Source organism: Alosa sapidissima, chromosome 22, assembly GCF_018492685.1.
Source record: "Alosa sapidissima isolate fAloSap1 chromosome 22, fAloSap1.pri, whole genome shotgun sequence".
Lineage (NCBI taxonomy): Eukaryota > Metazoa > Chordata > Actinopteri > Clupeiformes > Clupeidae > Alosa > Alosa sapidissima.
This window is the reverse complement of record NC_055978.1, coordinates 26,039,288-26,054,817: the sequence shown is the minus strand read 5'-3', so window position 1 is coordinate 26,054,817 and position 15,530 is coordinate 26,039,288. Positions and strand designations below refer to the sequence as shown.

General features: G+C 39.7%; 2 protein-coding genes across 2 annotated transcripts; one reads left to right on the top strand and one right to left on the bottom strand.

Moving 5' to 3' along the window:
- Nucleotides 1-2,658: 2,658 nt before the first annotated feature.
- LOC121697767 (putative DMBT1-like protein) lies at nt 2,659-5,443 on the bottom strand. Its single transcript, XM_042079447.1, has 5 exons — nt 5,376-5,443; nt 4,884-4,922; nt 4,238-4,564; nt 3,034-3,125; nt 2,659-2,809 (listed from the first exon to the last, which is right to left on the bottom strand). Exons 2-5 carry the CDS (start codon nt 4,915-4,917, stop codon nt 2,705-2,707), a joined length of 558 nt encoding a protein of 185 aa, XP_041935381.1. The 5' UTR covers nt 4,918-4,922; nt 5,376-5,443; the 3' UTR covers nt 2,659-2,704.
- A 6,956-nt stretch (nt 5,444-12,399) lies between these two features.
- On the top strand, nt 12,400-14,548 carry LOC121697821 (P2X purinoceptor 7-like). The gene is made up of 4 exons (XM_042079569.1): nt 12,400-12,739; nt 13,568-13,637; nt 13,735-13,889; nt 14,131-14,548. Exons 1-4 carry the CDS (start codon nt 12,630-12,632, stop codon nt 14,291-14,293), a joined length of 498 nt encoding a protein of 165 aa, XP_041935503.1. The 5' UTR covers nt 12,400-12,629; the 3' UTR covers nt 14,294-14,548.
- Nucleotides 14,549-15,530: the final 982 nt, after the last annotated feature.

The window sequence follows — 15,530 nt, the reverse complement described above, 5'->3', positions numbered from 1 at the left end:
GGGTCCCATTTAGAAGTGGCTACTTCATTCGGGCTTTCCTTGACTCATGGAGCTGCGTGAATGTTATTACAACTTTTCGCCACGATATGACAGTTTAAGTCCGCTTGATACTGTAAGGCGTAAGCCATTGGTTTCCAAAGGAGATTTTATTTGTGTCGCCAGCATAGCCTATTGACAATTTATGTTGTAAATAGGCCTACCTTATAATCCTACCTGTAGCTTAGGGAAGCTAACAGCTTTCTATTAGGATCTAGTTTGTTAGTTACCGTTTTGTCATAACTCCCTGATGCATTTTTGCATTTAGAATAGCCAGAGCGTGTATATCTCAATCGGAAAATTAAACAATATCGGGTGCCTATGGACTAGGCTGGGTGAACCCAGCCTGATCTGCCCGCTATTTATTTTTTGATTTCTTAAAAGATTGAGCTTGGTCTGATGAAAGCCAGACTAGCCATGGACCTCAGTTAAACAATGCAAGGGAACATGAATCAGCCTATATTTGCACTAACAATAACGGACAAAAGCTCTTCAACTTTGGCCCGTTAAAATGTGTATCAACAGTCTAGCGACGCATTTCATCAAGGCCCATTTGGACATGTCAGTTATTTGCACCACTGGTTAGATGTAAAACAGCATTTCGTTTCAGACTAGGCTACTGTTACTGAATTTGTGCATTAACAATAACGTTTCAGACTACTGTTACTTAATTTGTGCATTGACAATAAAGTATTACATGAACTAAAGATGACTAAAATCTTATGTAGAAGAAGAAACATTCACAAAAAATCCATCCATCCAAAAATGACCTTTGTTTTTGATAGCTGTTGAAAACGGCATGGAACTGACAGAGATGTTTTTGTTTAAAAATACATAAAAAATGTAGCCTACAGGTGTAAGTGACCTTTCATCAATCCAGTTGCAATGGATGAACTGTGATGAACTGCCCTACTTGTGATTGTTTAGAGATTTTAAAGGTTTTATAACAATGCTACATCTTCTTTGGCTATTCTACAATCTATTCACCTTTTCAGCACCAGTAGGCTACTTTCTGTGCAGCAGCACACACACACTCAGGCATGCCAAACAAGCATACACAAAAGTTTCAAGAGTGGGGGATGGAGTAAAATATGGAGACAAATTGAAGTGTGATTTATTTTCGCGGAATGGATGTACAGGACTGAGCGGCGGTCATATTTTGTACCGCTATGCGGTACATCTAGTCTGATCTAGTAACAGTAACATAGGTATGTGGGACTTGACAGGGTGAATAGTCGTGCAATTTGCGTATCAATGGTAATAATGTGAACGCACAATGGATCTACTTTGAAACTGGACCGGTCTTTGTGGACATGGAACGGATTTGTTCCTAAAATCCGTTATTAAAACGAATATGCTAGTGTAGACAAAGCCTCAGAGTCATCAAGGAATAAATACAGTGAGTGACAAGTGAGAGCCTGTGAAATAGGGCTGCAGCTATGGATTCTTTTTGGAATCGAGTAGGCCTATTCTAGCAATTATTTAATTGAGTAATCATAAAAAAAACATTTTGCGTTATGAAGTGCAATTTATTAATATGTACAACAAATGGCATGCTGTAAACTAGCCCTAATCACTTCTTATCGCTTCTGCAGCATTAACCATTACTACCAAATAATCTCCCTTACAAAGAATAATACAGTTTACAGTGCTACAATACAGTTATACAGAGAGATACAAGATGAGTGTGTGTGATGAGTTTTTTAGTGTATTGCTCACTTGCAATTGAACATGAATTAGTTTACTACTTAAAAGTTTTGACAACAATCATATCAGCGCGCGACATTAGTCTACAGCTGCTACAAATACTGTACGTTCTAACTAATACATTCAGTTAACATCAATGTTTACGTTGGCTTCTGTCGGCTACGCTTGATGAGCTGGTGTTAACAACTGGATGCTTTCATCGTTGACATGCTGTTGTGATACGCCAGTTCTGCTTTGCAGTGGACACATTGCACCTTGTCTTGTCATGCCCTGGCTCATACCAGTGGTGGCTACGAACAGGGTCTCGAGAGCGTGAGTGACCTCAACAGAGACCGCTGTGGGTCACGAGAGCGTGAGTGACCTCGACAGAGACCACTGTGAGCCAAGGAGGATGGAACCATCCGACGCAGACTCACACACCAATAAACATCCAAAAAAGTATGAAGCATTTATCTGTGACCTAAACATAGGACAGTTAATGTTGTTTGATTTTACTTTTTTGTTTGATTTGACTTGTTTGTTTGATGATAATAATAAAATAAGGGTCGTTTGATGTCAAATCACCCATAATTCAGACATTTTCCCAGTCTGAATCACAAGTATTGTTAAACTATGAACTATAAGCATTTTTTTGTCTTGATAAGGCATCTATCTTTTTGTATAGTTGTTTATTAACACCTCAGTCATACATGAATCTCATCTCAAATATTACAGTATAAATTAATATGTTACAAAATCTCTGTGTTAGTTTTGGATTATTTTGTTAACATAAATCACAAAGGTTAAAACATCACACTTCTACAAATATATCTACTGTAGACTGTAATAAGGTCATGACAACAACACACATGAGTAGTTTAATAAAAAACAAAATAAATAAATGTAAATGTCAATCTCTGTAACCCTATAGTCTAAATTAATGAATGCTAAAGAGAGTTCCTGTTACAGTATTTGCAGAAGGTTATTTCCCTGCCGAAGCAGTTTCTCTGTGAAGAAATTTCAGTCCGTCACTTGACATCCTCCACTTGAGGCTGTTGTTTCCATTCTTGAAAAGCTGGTTTCTTATCTATCAAATGAGGAAAACGGAAATGAAATATCTCTGAGAGTATTACTGTTCTGCCACCAAAACACCATAACAACTACCAAGAAAACAGGACAACCTGTTCCAATTACTCTGCGATTTCCTTAAAGAGTTAGACTAAGCCATGCAGTACCTTAGTGTTGGCACACTATTATGTGTGATTAAGAAATGATTGCAGACTGGACATGCCTTAGCCATTCACCACTCACCAAATCCAAGATGGCTTGTTGAATAATGGGGCTATTTGAGTCCACACCTGCCTCCATTATGATGGATACCCTCACCACAGACTTTATAGTAGCTATGGCACAGTAATAGTAGTACAATGAACAGGAATATATTCACATTTTGATGATTGAAAACATTGAGGAAGAAATACAACCTTGAAGGGACAACAAATTTATTATGAGAAATAAATAAAATAAATTAATATTTTTTAACAAAAACAATGTGACACAAATACTACTAAAAGTTGAAGTTTCATTCCATAGAACATGACTCCAGGCAAACTCTCCAAAATAGCATTTTAGCAACATCGGCCATATATATTTATAATCAAATGATAGGAAAGCCTTTTTGCTGGCATGTCTTATCTTTTAGCACAGTGGTTCTCAACCTTTTTTCAGTGATGTACCCCCTGTGAAATATTTTCTCAGCAAAGTACCCCCTAACCAGCGCAAAGCATTTTTAATTGAGAAAAAAGTATTTAAAATAGAGCATTGTGCCATCAGTGTCTAATTTATTAAACTTTGGAACTGATAAACACATACAAAATTCAAACATTTGAAAAAAAAAAACAATTTTGAACATTTTACATTTTAATAATCCAAGACTACATTTATTGCAAATGATTCAAACTAATGTAGGGAAAACAGTGACCATATAACCATTTAAAACTATAAAATGAACCATTTAAAACTCCATAAAAATGCAAAACACTAATTTTTAGTGTTCTCTCTTGAACTATAAAAAGATTCATTTTATGAACTTATATTTTCCTAAAATATTTATTAAATAATTGTTTTTAAAGTATTTTTGCATGGATTCTACTTTTTAGATATATGTATATTTTAAAATCCCATGTACCCCCTGGAGTGCCTTCACGTACTGTACCCCCAGGGGTACGCATACCCCCATTTGAGAACCACTGTTTTAGCATAATAGTCATGACTGATGTTTTGCCTCCTATCATCCCCTCACTATGTGTGGGGACAAAATAAATGTGGGTCTTTGTCCAGGCAAAGTTCCAGTTTATTGGAACTTTTTAATTATTGTTTTAACTGTGCTACAGGAATTCTGAGATTTCTTTCTAAAGACTGTTGTTGGTGCTTTCCCTCTATGTTATATCGGAATTATGTTCATACCTTGTTGCTGACAGTGGAACAAAAAAGGCTTTACATAATTCCACATTACCTGGCAATTCACAAATGACACCTGCATCTTCACCGTGATTGCAGTTTTGATCTCCCCAGGCATTTGAACTGCAGCTACTCAGTGACAGCTCTGTCCCCGTGCACGCCACATTGTCTAGCCAAATGGTCCCTGACCCTTGTCCAAAGTAGGCACTGCCTGGGGCTTCAGTTGCCTCTCCACAGCCAACCTCTCTGCACACCACCGTGGCAGCGTTTATGTCCCAGTCATCATCACACACGGTTCCCCACTGCCCGGAGTAATAGACCTCCACCCTGCCAGCGCAGGGGCTGCCTCCATACAGCCTCACAGTACTTGAGACAGGGGCCACTGCACAAACAATCAACACGTCATCAGAATACGAGGAAGGGTGTACTCTCAAAGTATTCATACTATTATTATTACAATCTCTCATTACTGCAAAGATTTCCTCTAAAATGCTTGAATTGTGGTGTGGATATGCATTTTTGAGGCAGATATGATTACTAGTGGATGTTTCACTACAACTGACAATTTATCAATACCATAAAACCTAAGAAATAAATATTATAAATGCTGTACTGTACATCAAGTAATGAAGACCCCACTGATCAATAGAGACATGCTAAGTGAATTATTCTACGGTATCTTTAATTGAAATTATTCTTACCCAATAGGAGAAAGAGACACAATAAAGTCTTCATGGTCACTGGTGTAACAAAAAAAATATTAACATAAAGCAAGAAATGTTTACGACAATATATTAATTATCATCATGTATTTTCAGCATGTTTAGCCACATATAGATGCATCTGACCAAATGCTTAAGGCGTCATGTTGCCACTATTTGCAATGGAAATGCCCCCATGCCTCATGTGCAAGGGAAATGTATTTGCAGGATGATGCGTGCCAGCTGTTAACAGAATGAGTGTAATACCTAATATTATCAGACACAAAAGGACCAGTTTCCACTACATGGATTGAGCATAGTCCTAGACTAAAAGCTTTTTTTCAGTGGAGATTTTCATCTCAAATTCTGTCTTCTTTTAGTTTAGAACTTACAGTAAGTGGAGGACCTTAGAGCATTTCATTTTTACCCATTTTGTTAAGAGCCTTTCATATGTCAATGTGGTAAAAATGGAAGGAAAATTATAAAGCTCACCTCTTTAGTAGTGTTAGACTTCAGCTTTTGTGTGATGACCAGATTGTGGTCAGATGGTCTTAGTGGTCTCTAGATCCCAATACTGTCAGCCCCAACATGAGTGAACCAATCATCAGCCTCCACAGCTGACCTTAAATGCTCCTCCCTTTGAAGCTTGTTTAGAATGGAACCTTTTTCCAGGTATATTCTAGTTAAAGGTATGATTAATTTGGTTAGCAATTGTTAATAGTTAATAATATTACTGTGTTATTGTTGACTAAATACTGTTTAATGAACTTGCAATCAAATTCACCACAGTTCACACAAAGATGATTTTTAAAAGAAGGGTTCTGTCCCCCAGTTATTCAAACTGAGCCCTTCTAGCCTACTTAACGTTAATTGTCAAAGTCAAACAATGAAACCACAGATAGCGAAGATGAGTTACTACAGAAGAGAATAGTGAAAACAGAGCAGATGATATTGAAATCTTCACACAAATTTGTGCCTATTGAACTGAAACTAAAGATTACTCCTCTGAGCCATTGTGAAACTGAATAGGGATACCCTTGTAATCCTTGTAGTCATGAGAAGGACTTATTACATTTTCAGAGGCTGTCCTAAGCTCAGTGCTGCATCTAGAACTTGACATGCTAGCAAGACGGGGAGAGGGCTACATAATGCTTTAAACCTAGCCAACATTTTGGTGAGGCCAAAAATTGGAATATTCATTAAAAAAACAAAATGCATGATCATTTTTTTTTTTTATCTGACGTGGCCATTTTCAGTCTTGTTGTTTGAATGATCGCTCTCTTACAAGTGAGTTATTTGAGATAAATTATTATAATGCGTCTTTTTTTGTTATGCAGTGTTTGACTTTTGAACAAATTGAAGTATACATAGCAATTGTCTTAACTCATTGAATGCCAAGCTGTTTTTGGAAGCTTTGTCCTAGAGTGCCAGCAATCTAGACCATTGTTGATTATTTTAGCCACAGCATATTCTGTGTTATAGCTATGAACACATACAATGGCTCGTTTGAAAGGTGAGACTTTAAGCTCTCAGTGGGTGCAAACTGTGTATTTCTACACGCCTCTGTTCCTGAGAAATCCCAAGCTAAACAGTGGCTAGTTTTCATCAAAATCCCTGTTTTTTTTTCTAGAAATGGAGATATTGCGTCTTGCGTCTTTTATGAGTTACTATCATCGACATATTCAGCACTCTGGCAAGGGCGTGCCCTCTTGCAAGCGCGACTCGGCCCACCACCCACTCCGCTAGGCCTGGCTCGTGGTGGAGATGGAACTCCCTCCTCAGCACGGTGTTCAGTCACTCCTTGTAAAGTTTTTGACCTGTCGTGGTCAGAGTCATCTTGTCTGAAAGGTGGACTCATCCAGCGTTGTCTGGCGAAAACGCACCTGCTGCAATATCTTTTTCTTCGACTTTTTAATTTCTCCCTTCAGCACCTGCGAAGTGTTGCCTGCAAAGTTTCTGGGAAGAGATCTAACGAGACCTGCCACCTAGTGATAAACCCACGAAAATAAATGACCTGATTTTGACCTGGCGTGCATGTCACTGATAGGCTAATCAGTGACTGATTCGAAACAAAGCGGCAACCATCAAAAGCCGAGTTAAGATCAAACGTCCAGATAAAATGTCCAGATCTTGTGTTTTCATGAGTTTTCGATCGTCATATATCTCATTTCCATTCATCACAGAGTTCCCAAAATCACATATAAGGTGTGTTAGAGTGTCTAGTTTCGTAATTAAAAAAAAAAGCTAAAAACTTAATATTACGTTTTTGGCACTCAACGCATTGGCACTCAATGAGTTAAGTACAGCAGTCAGATTATCACCACAACTCACCTTCAAATTGTAACCCTATCTTTTAAATATCCTTAATGAAACACAAAGCCAGAGAGAGGTCAGTGGATGAGGTGTCCTCACACAGACTTCACCATCATTCGAGTGGCTTGTAGGGAGTATGGGGCCGGGCCTTTCCACGTGCGCCAGTGCACCCCTGACGCCCAGCCTATGTTGTCCCCCGCTGGGTGCCAGTCTCCGTGGAGGTTGGCTGAGCCACAACGGCTGAACCACCAGCCGCCCCCACCCTCTGATGAGCTACATTCGCGCTCAGCGATGTCTCCAAAGATGCACGGGGAGCAGCCGTCATTGTCTCGGTCCTTTGTGCTGAATCCAAAGCCTTTCTGGTCAATGCCACTGTATGCTCTGCGTATAGCATCACCTGGTGGTCACTATGAAGTTACAGAAGAGGTCAGGCAGTATAGGGACATACAGGAGAAAAAGAACCTCATAAAATTACGCAAAAGTTCTAAGGAGGAGGTCAGGCACAGGATCAACATAATAGAGACTCTGCTTAATATTGTTTATTGCCGGGGGTCAACATTTATCCCCCCCTCCGGCCCCTGGCCCTTCATATTGAGTAATGATACTTCATATGAGTAAAGCGCTGCAACGTGAGAACAGTCTAGTAAATAATAATCTGATGCACCCTAATAATTATTATAACACCATAATCAGAAACGCACCGCCACCCCTACTGCAGATCAGCATTAGTCCTCCATGGCCTGGGTCTCCTTCAGAGGGAGAGGATAGACTCGACCACAAGGTGGCAGCATACCAGACAGGAGGTAGATTGCAAGTCCCATGGATGGTGAGGTGGAACATGATCGAACTTCATAACCACTTCTTGCGCAAGCCATTACAGTTCTACCATTTCACATGGTAAAACACAATTTGCAGATCTCACTTACAATTTTTAGCAAAACTTTGAACACATTCTCATTCTCAAAACACATTCTGCACTCTAATGCACATGCCATCCATACTGGTAAACACAAGTGGCAAAAATTAAATAGAAAGACATAAACATGTTATTGATTACACACAACCACTCAAAATTGATTTTCCCTTGTTTCAAATGATGTGACACAACCAGCCAGTTCAGAGAGCAAACAGGTTGTTGAAGGTAGGAATGAGAATGGAGAAAAGAAACTATGTGAGAGGACGAGGACGAGTGCATATGTGAGATGAGGGACGAGGAGGAAGGAGATTAGGGCAAGAAAGAGGATTTGTATTGGACACTGTACTGTACAGTGCATTGTAGGCTGTATACTGTACAATACTGTAAACAAGTCATATGGCCCTGAACATCGTGCTTTCCATTTGTTTACAGTACTGACTGATTTTGACTGGTTGCAAGTTCATATCAACAAAGAACAAGAATCAAAGGACAAGTTTGTGAGATGAAGGGTACTGTAAAAATAGGGGTCCAAGGAGGAGGAAGAACAAAAAAATGCAAAGAGCAAAGCAAAGTTATGTAAGTAATGTTGTAATGTTGCAAAAAGATTTCCTCTAAAATGCTTGAATTGTGGTGAGGATATGCATTTCTGAAGGAGACATGTTTACTAGTAGTGGATGTTTCACAACAACTGACAATTACCATAAAGCTAAGAAATTAATATTATAAATGCTTTCCAGTGAAGCACTGTAAGGATCTGTTTCTGTCTTCCTTGTCTGGTGTTTTTCCATCATGTCTGCTCCTCTTGTGTCTTCCTGTTTGCTTTGTTTACTTCCTGTGTCTTGTGCCATGTGTTCCTTTGTTTGTTTCAGTTCCCTGTGCCTGTGTCTCCGCCCCTCAGCTGATCCTCGTTAGTCTGTTAGTTTAAAGGAGAATTCCGGTGTGATATTGACCTAAAGTGTATTGAAACATGATACCGAGTGTGAACGTATGTCTCATAGCCCATCTCGGCTTGTCCCCTGCACTCCAAAATCTGGCGCTAGTTAGCCGATGCTACCAACAGCTTTTTCAATAGTGGTGCTTCGGCATCGGGCTAGCCATGCAAATAAATCACTGTTTTACACCCATTTACGAGGCTCAATGTATCTCCACACTTCATTGGTAGACTTCCGAGGGCCCTGACATTTAAAACGAGACATTGAGAACTTTGAAAAAGCACTGGTAGTTTACTTACAAGACGATTTATACAGACAGTACCTTCATGAAGTTTAGCGTTTGCAGCGTTAGTCTACCAATGAAGTGTGGAGATACATTGAGCCTCGTAAATGGGTGTAAAACAGTGATTTATTTGCATGGCTAGCCCGATGCCGAAGCACCACTATTGAAAAAGCTGTTGGTAGCATCGGCTAACTAGCGCCAGATTTTGGAGTGCAGGGGACAAGCCGAGATGGGCTATGAGACATACGTTCACACTCGGTATCATGTTTCAATACACTTTAGGTCAATATCACACCGGAATTCTCCTTTAATTATGGTTTCCACCTGTCTCTTGTTCCTTGTCCACCTGTGCCCTGTTAACCCCTGTGTATTTAAACCCTCTGTCTCCCCTCAGTCCCCTGTCAGTCATTGATGTTGTAATGAGGTTGTCCGTATTAAAGATTCCTGTTTTGCGCCAAGCTTGCCTCTCCTCAACTTGCCTTGCACTTCGGTCCAGCTCTCCCCAGCAACCGTTACAAGCACATATCTGAAGGCACCACTGTTCAATATATGAGAAGTTTAGTGATGGCGAGCTGAAGCTTTCTGAACCAGAGAAGCTTTCAATCCAATTGTATCGAAAAAAGGTTCAGTACTCGAAGCTTCAGAACTCTATGAGGACCTCTGCTGGTGAAAGTTAAGGATAGCATTGTGTCACAAAGTGTTTCAGACATTAGCCATGAATGTCTTTTGAGTCGAAGATGAATAAATGTTGAGCATGAATTAATGGATAAAAAAATAATGTCATAAATAGGCCTAACTAAGCCTATTTTGTACGCTGCATAAATACAAATGTAATTGCCTTCTCTACAAAAACAATAAAGGTAGTATTTTGGCTGTGAACATTTCTTGTATTCGTAAACAAATACATCAATTTAGAAGGGAGATGAATAAAGAATTGGCATGCACATTGCACACACATTTCTGTGATTATATTGAGTACGTAGCCTAGACCAATTGTAATCTGGGTTGTGTTGTAACTGTGCGATTCAGTTCTGCACACGCCCGAAACAGACGCACCTTATAACAGGAGTCGATCGTGCTGATAATTGAGCTAAAAGCCCGGGCTAATAAGCTTTCGTGTCAGCAGCACTATTGAGTCTGTTGGCTCTCCTTCTTCAACAACCCAGCGCCCCCCGTGTCGCGCAACTTTAATGCTTTGAATTACATTTCGAAGCAGTCACGTGGGTGTGTGTGAAACGAAGCTTCGGACGTCACTGATCACGTGATTATCACAAAACGAATCAAGCTCCGATACAAAGCTTCACTCCAAATTGGTTCATGCTTCGATACACGCTTCGAAGCAGGGGGTTCACGGGTGACATCACTAGAGAAGTTTACAGGTAAATGCTTGCTGGTTGAGAATTATATAATTGAAAGAGTCACCAGAGTCATGGTCACTGGTTTAGCATAAACATGTTTGACAATATGTATTAATTATTATCATCATGTATTTTCATCATGTTTAGCCGCATGTAGATGGCATCTGGCCATTTCCGTGGTTCCAAATGAATAAGGCGTCATGTTGCCACTATTTGCATTGGAAATGCCCTCATGCCTCATGTGCAAGGGAGATGTATTTGCAAGATGATGCGTGCCAGCTTAATCCCTTAATCCTATTGGGTGTTGTGCAAAACATTGTGTGAGGGGCATGGGGTTCTTCCCCAGAAAAACGATCTTACATTTCATATAGATAGATACTTTATTGATCCCCAAGGGGAAATTCAAGAAATGAATATATTCAATGCTCAAAGATTTTGGGGATGGGTTATTGTAAAACTTAACCAAATCTGTTTCTGTAACTTGATAATCTTTCACTTTACTGTATATTTGAGAAATACGGAATTTATTGGTAGATGTAATTCATGCTGCTATCAGGTTACACCACTGATTCCCTAGCTGGTTCAATGTCTTGGGAAAGCCCATAAAGCATTTAGATTTTACCCATTTGTTAAAAACATAAATGTGAATGTGGTAAAAATGGAGGGGAAATCATAAAGCTCAGCTTTTTGTAGTGCGCTTCAGACTTCAGCGCTGACCCCAAAAATAGTCTTAGCGATCTTGTCAGCCTCAAAATGAGCGAACCAATCAGCCACCACAAGTTTAAAAGAAACTTGTGGTGGCACTTTTAAAAGAAAAGTTCTGTCCCCCAGTTATTCACAGCCTACTTAATGGACCTGAGGGTAAATCAAACAGTGAAACCACTGATAGAGAAGGTGAGTTACTGAAGAAAAAAATAGTGAAAACAGAGTAGATGATATTCAAATCTTCACACAAATTTGTACTAAAGGGTTTGCCTATTGAACTGAAACTTAATAATAATAATAATAATAATAATAAGCTTTATTTGTATAGCACCTTTCATACACAGAATGCACTCAAAGTGCTTTACATTTGAAGCATGTAACACAATAATAGTCAGTCAGTCATTATCAATCACTTTTATGGCCGTTTATGATCCACTCAGCAACATATCAAAAATATAGAAAATGACATGTCATGTCAAGACTGGCAGCCTTAACCCTCTTACCCCCCACAAGCACGCCATATGGCAACTGTGGCAAGGAAAAACTCCCATATTCCAGGAAGAAACCTTGAGCAGAACCTGACTTAATAGGGGGAGCCCATCTGCTTCTGGCTGGCTGCGCAGCAGATGTAGAATAATCTGAAAAAGTAGTCTACATGATAAGATGAGTTAACTAAAAGCTTTCCTGTACAGGTATGTTTTCAGATCTTTTTAAAAAATATTTACTGAACTCGCCTGCTTGATGTACAGAGGCAGGGTGTTCCATAGTTTGGGGGCATAATGGATAAAAGCAGCTTCTCCACTTTGTTTGTGGAACACTTTGGGTACAATTAAAAGATTAGAATTGGATTATCTAAGTTTCCTTTGTGGTTGATAAGATATTAAAAGCTCAGAGATATATGAAGGTGCTATGCCATTCAGAGCTTTGTAAGTAATTAACATAACCTTAAAGGGGTGATAGAATGAGTATATAGGGTATTTGATGCTGGTCCTTAAGGTCTATGAATAGGGTGTGTAACATTGGTTGGGCTGAAAATGGCATATGTGCTGTTCTATGCGCCCTAATGCAAGCCTGGTTAAAAGCCCTAGAATGAAACGAGAGGTTTTCTCCCTTTTATGGTATGCTCATGAATATTTAGATGAGCTGTGCGCTGATTTGTTGGTTTACAACGAGCGAAGCTGCGGAGCAAACGCGTCATGGCCACAAGCACTCACTCACTGAAACATCGAAATTGTTGATATGGACACATTAGGTGTTGAACCATATATGTATGAGCCAGAATCAGAGGAAGAATCTGATGTAGAGGAGCAACCAGTCGCCCATAGATTACAAATGACTACTTCAGAATGGTAAGTTTTTTCATTTATCATTTACACGTAGCACTACACGTTAGCTGTAATACTAATGTAATAGCCTACTCACACTTCAGTGTCCTAGCCTAAGCATAACGTTGTATTAGTCTTATGTTAACTTTGTAAGCAGCATAACAGTTATTCATTTGCACACAAACAAATGTTTTACAACATGTAACGTTACCCTCGTGCATTTTCTGTCAAGACGTCCAGTTAGCGAGAAAGTCCGTATAGCCAATATGTAGCGTGCAGATAGCTATAATGAAATGAGTGCTGCTCGCAAGGAAAATAGCCTATACTCTCGTTTTAGTCAGTATATTGTTACCGTTCTCTCCTGCTGAATGGGTTATCTGATTAGGAGTTACCTACATTATTTGCCACGTAACGTTAGTAGTAATATGTGATCTTACAACAGGACGTCCAGTTAGCTGGGCAAGAGACTATTTCCGTAGTACCAGTTCAGTATGTTATGGCCGTAATGAAATGAGTAGCCTACTGCTCACTCGCTTCAACAAAAATATTACCACTGTCATGTCACGAGAGGTAATATTTTTGTTGACGCGAGCAGTAGGCTACTCATTTCACAAACACCATAACCTACGAACTGCCACTACAGAAATAGTAGGCTCTTGCCTAACTAACTGGACATCGTCCTGTTGTATATATTATTACATGTAACGAAGATAATAATCTCATAACCAGATGACCTAATCAGCAGTAGGCTAACTTCTATCCTGCTGATTATATCATCTGATTATAAGATTATTACCCTCGTTCCATGTAGTGATATGTGAACTTACAATTACATCCATCTCCCCTTGCCAGGTGTACGTGTGGAAACTATGACCGCATGCCCCAGGAGAGAGAAAATATATGTTGCCGGGAAGTACCCCAGGTAACTAAAACTGGAGATATTTACTCAAGCTAATTTGTGCTTTCTGCTCATTCAAAATGACAAAATAACAGCATGGTCTTTATATTTGTTTTTACAGGTCATGAGAAGAATGACCCAGGTTCCGGAGGAGATAACCTGTATGATTGACCATCCTGGCCTTGAACCGGTGTGCCTCAACATATATTCTTTACAAAATGCAATGAACATCTACAGAGCTGACCATGGGCAGTTGAGAATAAGAGGGATGGAAAGGTGAGGACAATCTGATAGTGTTTGAAGTGTTACCAGCTATATAATATAAATCAAATGTTTTTAGCCAATATGCATTCATTATTAGTTCAGCAGGTCACGAAAAACACAGTTTGATGCAAACAGTAAAATGACAAACTTTATTTTGTTTCAACACAATCATACAGTGCTATACTCAAAAATATAAAATATTCAAAAAATAAATAGTAAAAAAGTGTGCTTTTCCACTCTGATTTCTCTGAAGGCAATGCAGACACTTGGCCTACAGATCTTTCGTGAGCTGGTGCTGGGGTTTCCTTGGGCGAAGTGTCCGTGTTGTGATCCCCTCTTGTGTGGTGCTGCGCATACGGAGGGAGTTTCCGGAAACATCAGGGCAGTATGTCGGGTTCATCCCCCCCCTCGACTGAACCGTGACACATGCTCAGCGACAGCATCCTCACTGGATGGTCTGGGAAGCTGAGCACACAAGTCTTGGGGCACAGGAATCTGCTGGACGGCATCCACATAACGAAGGGAGTCATGGACGATCTCTTCGAACACAAGTCTTATCAGGTTAAAGACATAGCCTGTTGTGTGTGAATTAATAAGTTATTGTTAGTGTCTATACCGTTGCACATTTGTTGCACAATCGTTTGTATAAAAAAATATATACATTTTAAACTTACAAATCGTTGGCTCTGTCTTCACTTTTTTGACCGTGTAACCTCCCCTTTTGGCCTTTGGAAACACAAGCCTGTACATTAGTTTCCCCTTGGCTGTCTTCCGTTGTGGGCGCTGAGCATTCTCATTGAAATGCATAGCTGCAAGGTACAACCTAAATGAAACAGCAGAAATGTTGTAACAATTGTCACTTGTCACTTTTGTAAGCACACACCAAGCAAAATACTACTATTAACTCACAGCAAAAGCATTGGCTAAACCTGTAGGCTGTGCCAAAGCTGTACTCTAACCGGTGTTGTTACAAGTGCCTTTCAGTTAGAGCAGCCTAAAACTGTAATGATTTGTATTTTGATGGCTGGCAATTAGGCCTGATCTCACACTTTCACTAAACAAAACCCATTTCTGTACACAATGTCTTCTGAAGGCATCATACGTGTGTGTTCTCAGCTGCATTGCATCAAATATCTATAAAATAATTAAAAGTAGATCAGTTGTGAAGTCATCAGTGAAAGACAAACACTTCCTGCAGGGGACAATGAGCACAATGATACCTTTTTCATCTTTGAAAATGAAGCTCCACAAAAGTAAATGGCAGCAGACAGCTGAAGGTTGCCCACAGGGGTGCTCCCAATAACTGGCTGACTCTTCCACTGTCGGAAGAACTTGCAGTGAGGGCATAGTTGGTCGATCGCTAGGAAGGACCCTCTTCTGCGTGGCAGGGATGTACAGGTTCTTGTGCACACAGGGCAGATCTCGAACAGGCTGAAGAGGCATTGCTCAAAAACAATGTATTTAGCATCGCCATATGAAGTCACTGGTGATGTACTACAAAAGATAATAAAGAAAAAACAACATTGTCCATCTCAGTCAAAAATCTGTCAAAAAACAATTGTACTGTCTGACAACAGTCACAATGCATATAAATAGCACTGCTGCATTGTGAGAGTTGTAACTTTACTTACAAAAGCTGAAATGATTCTGTCT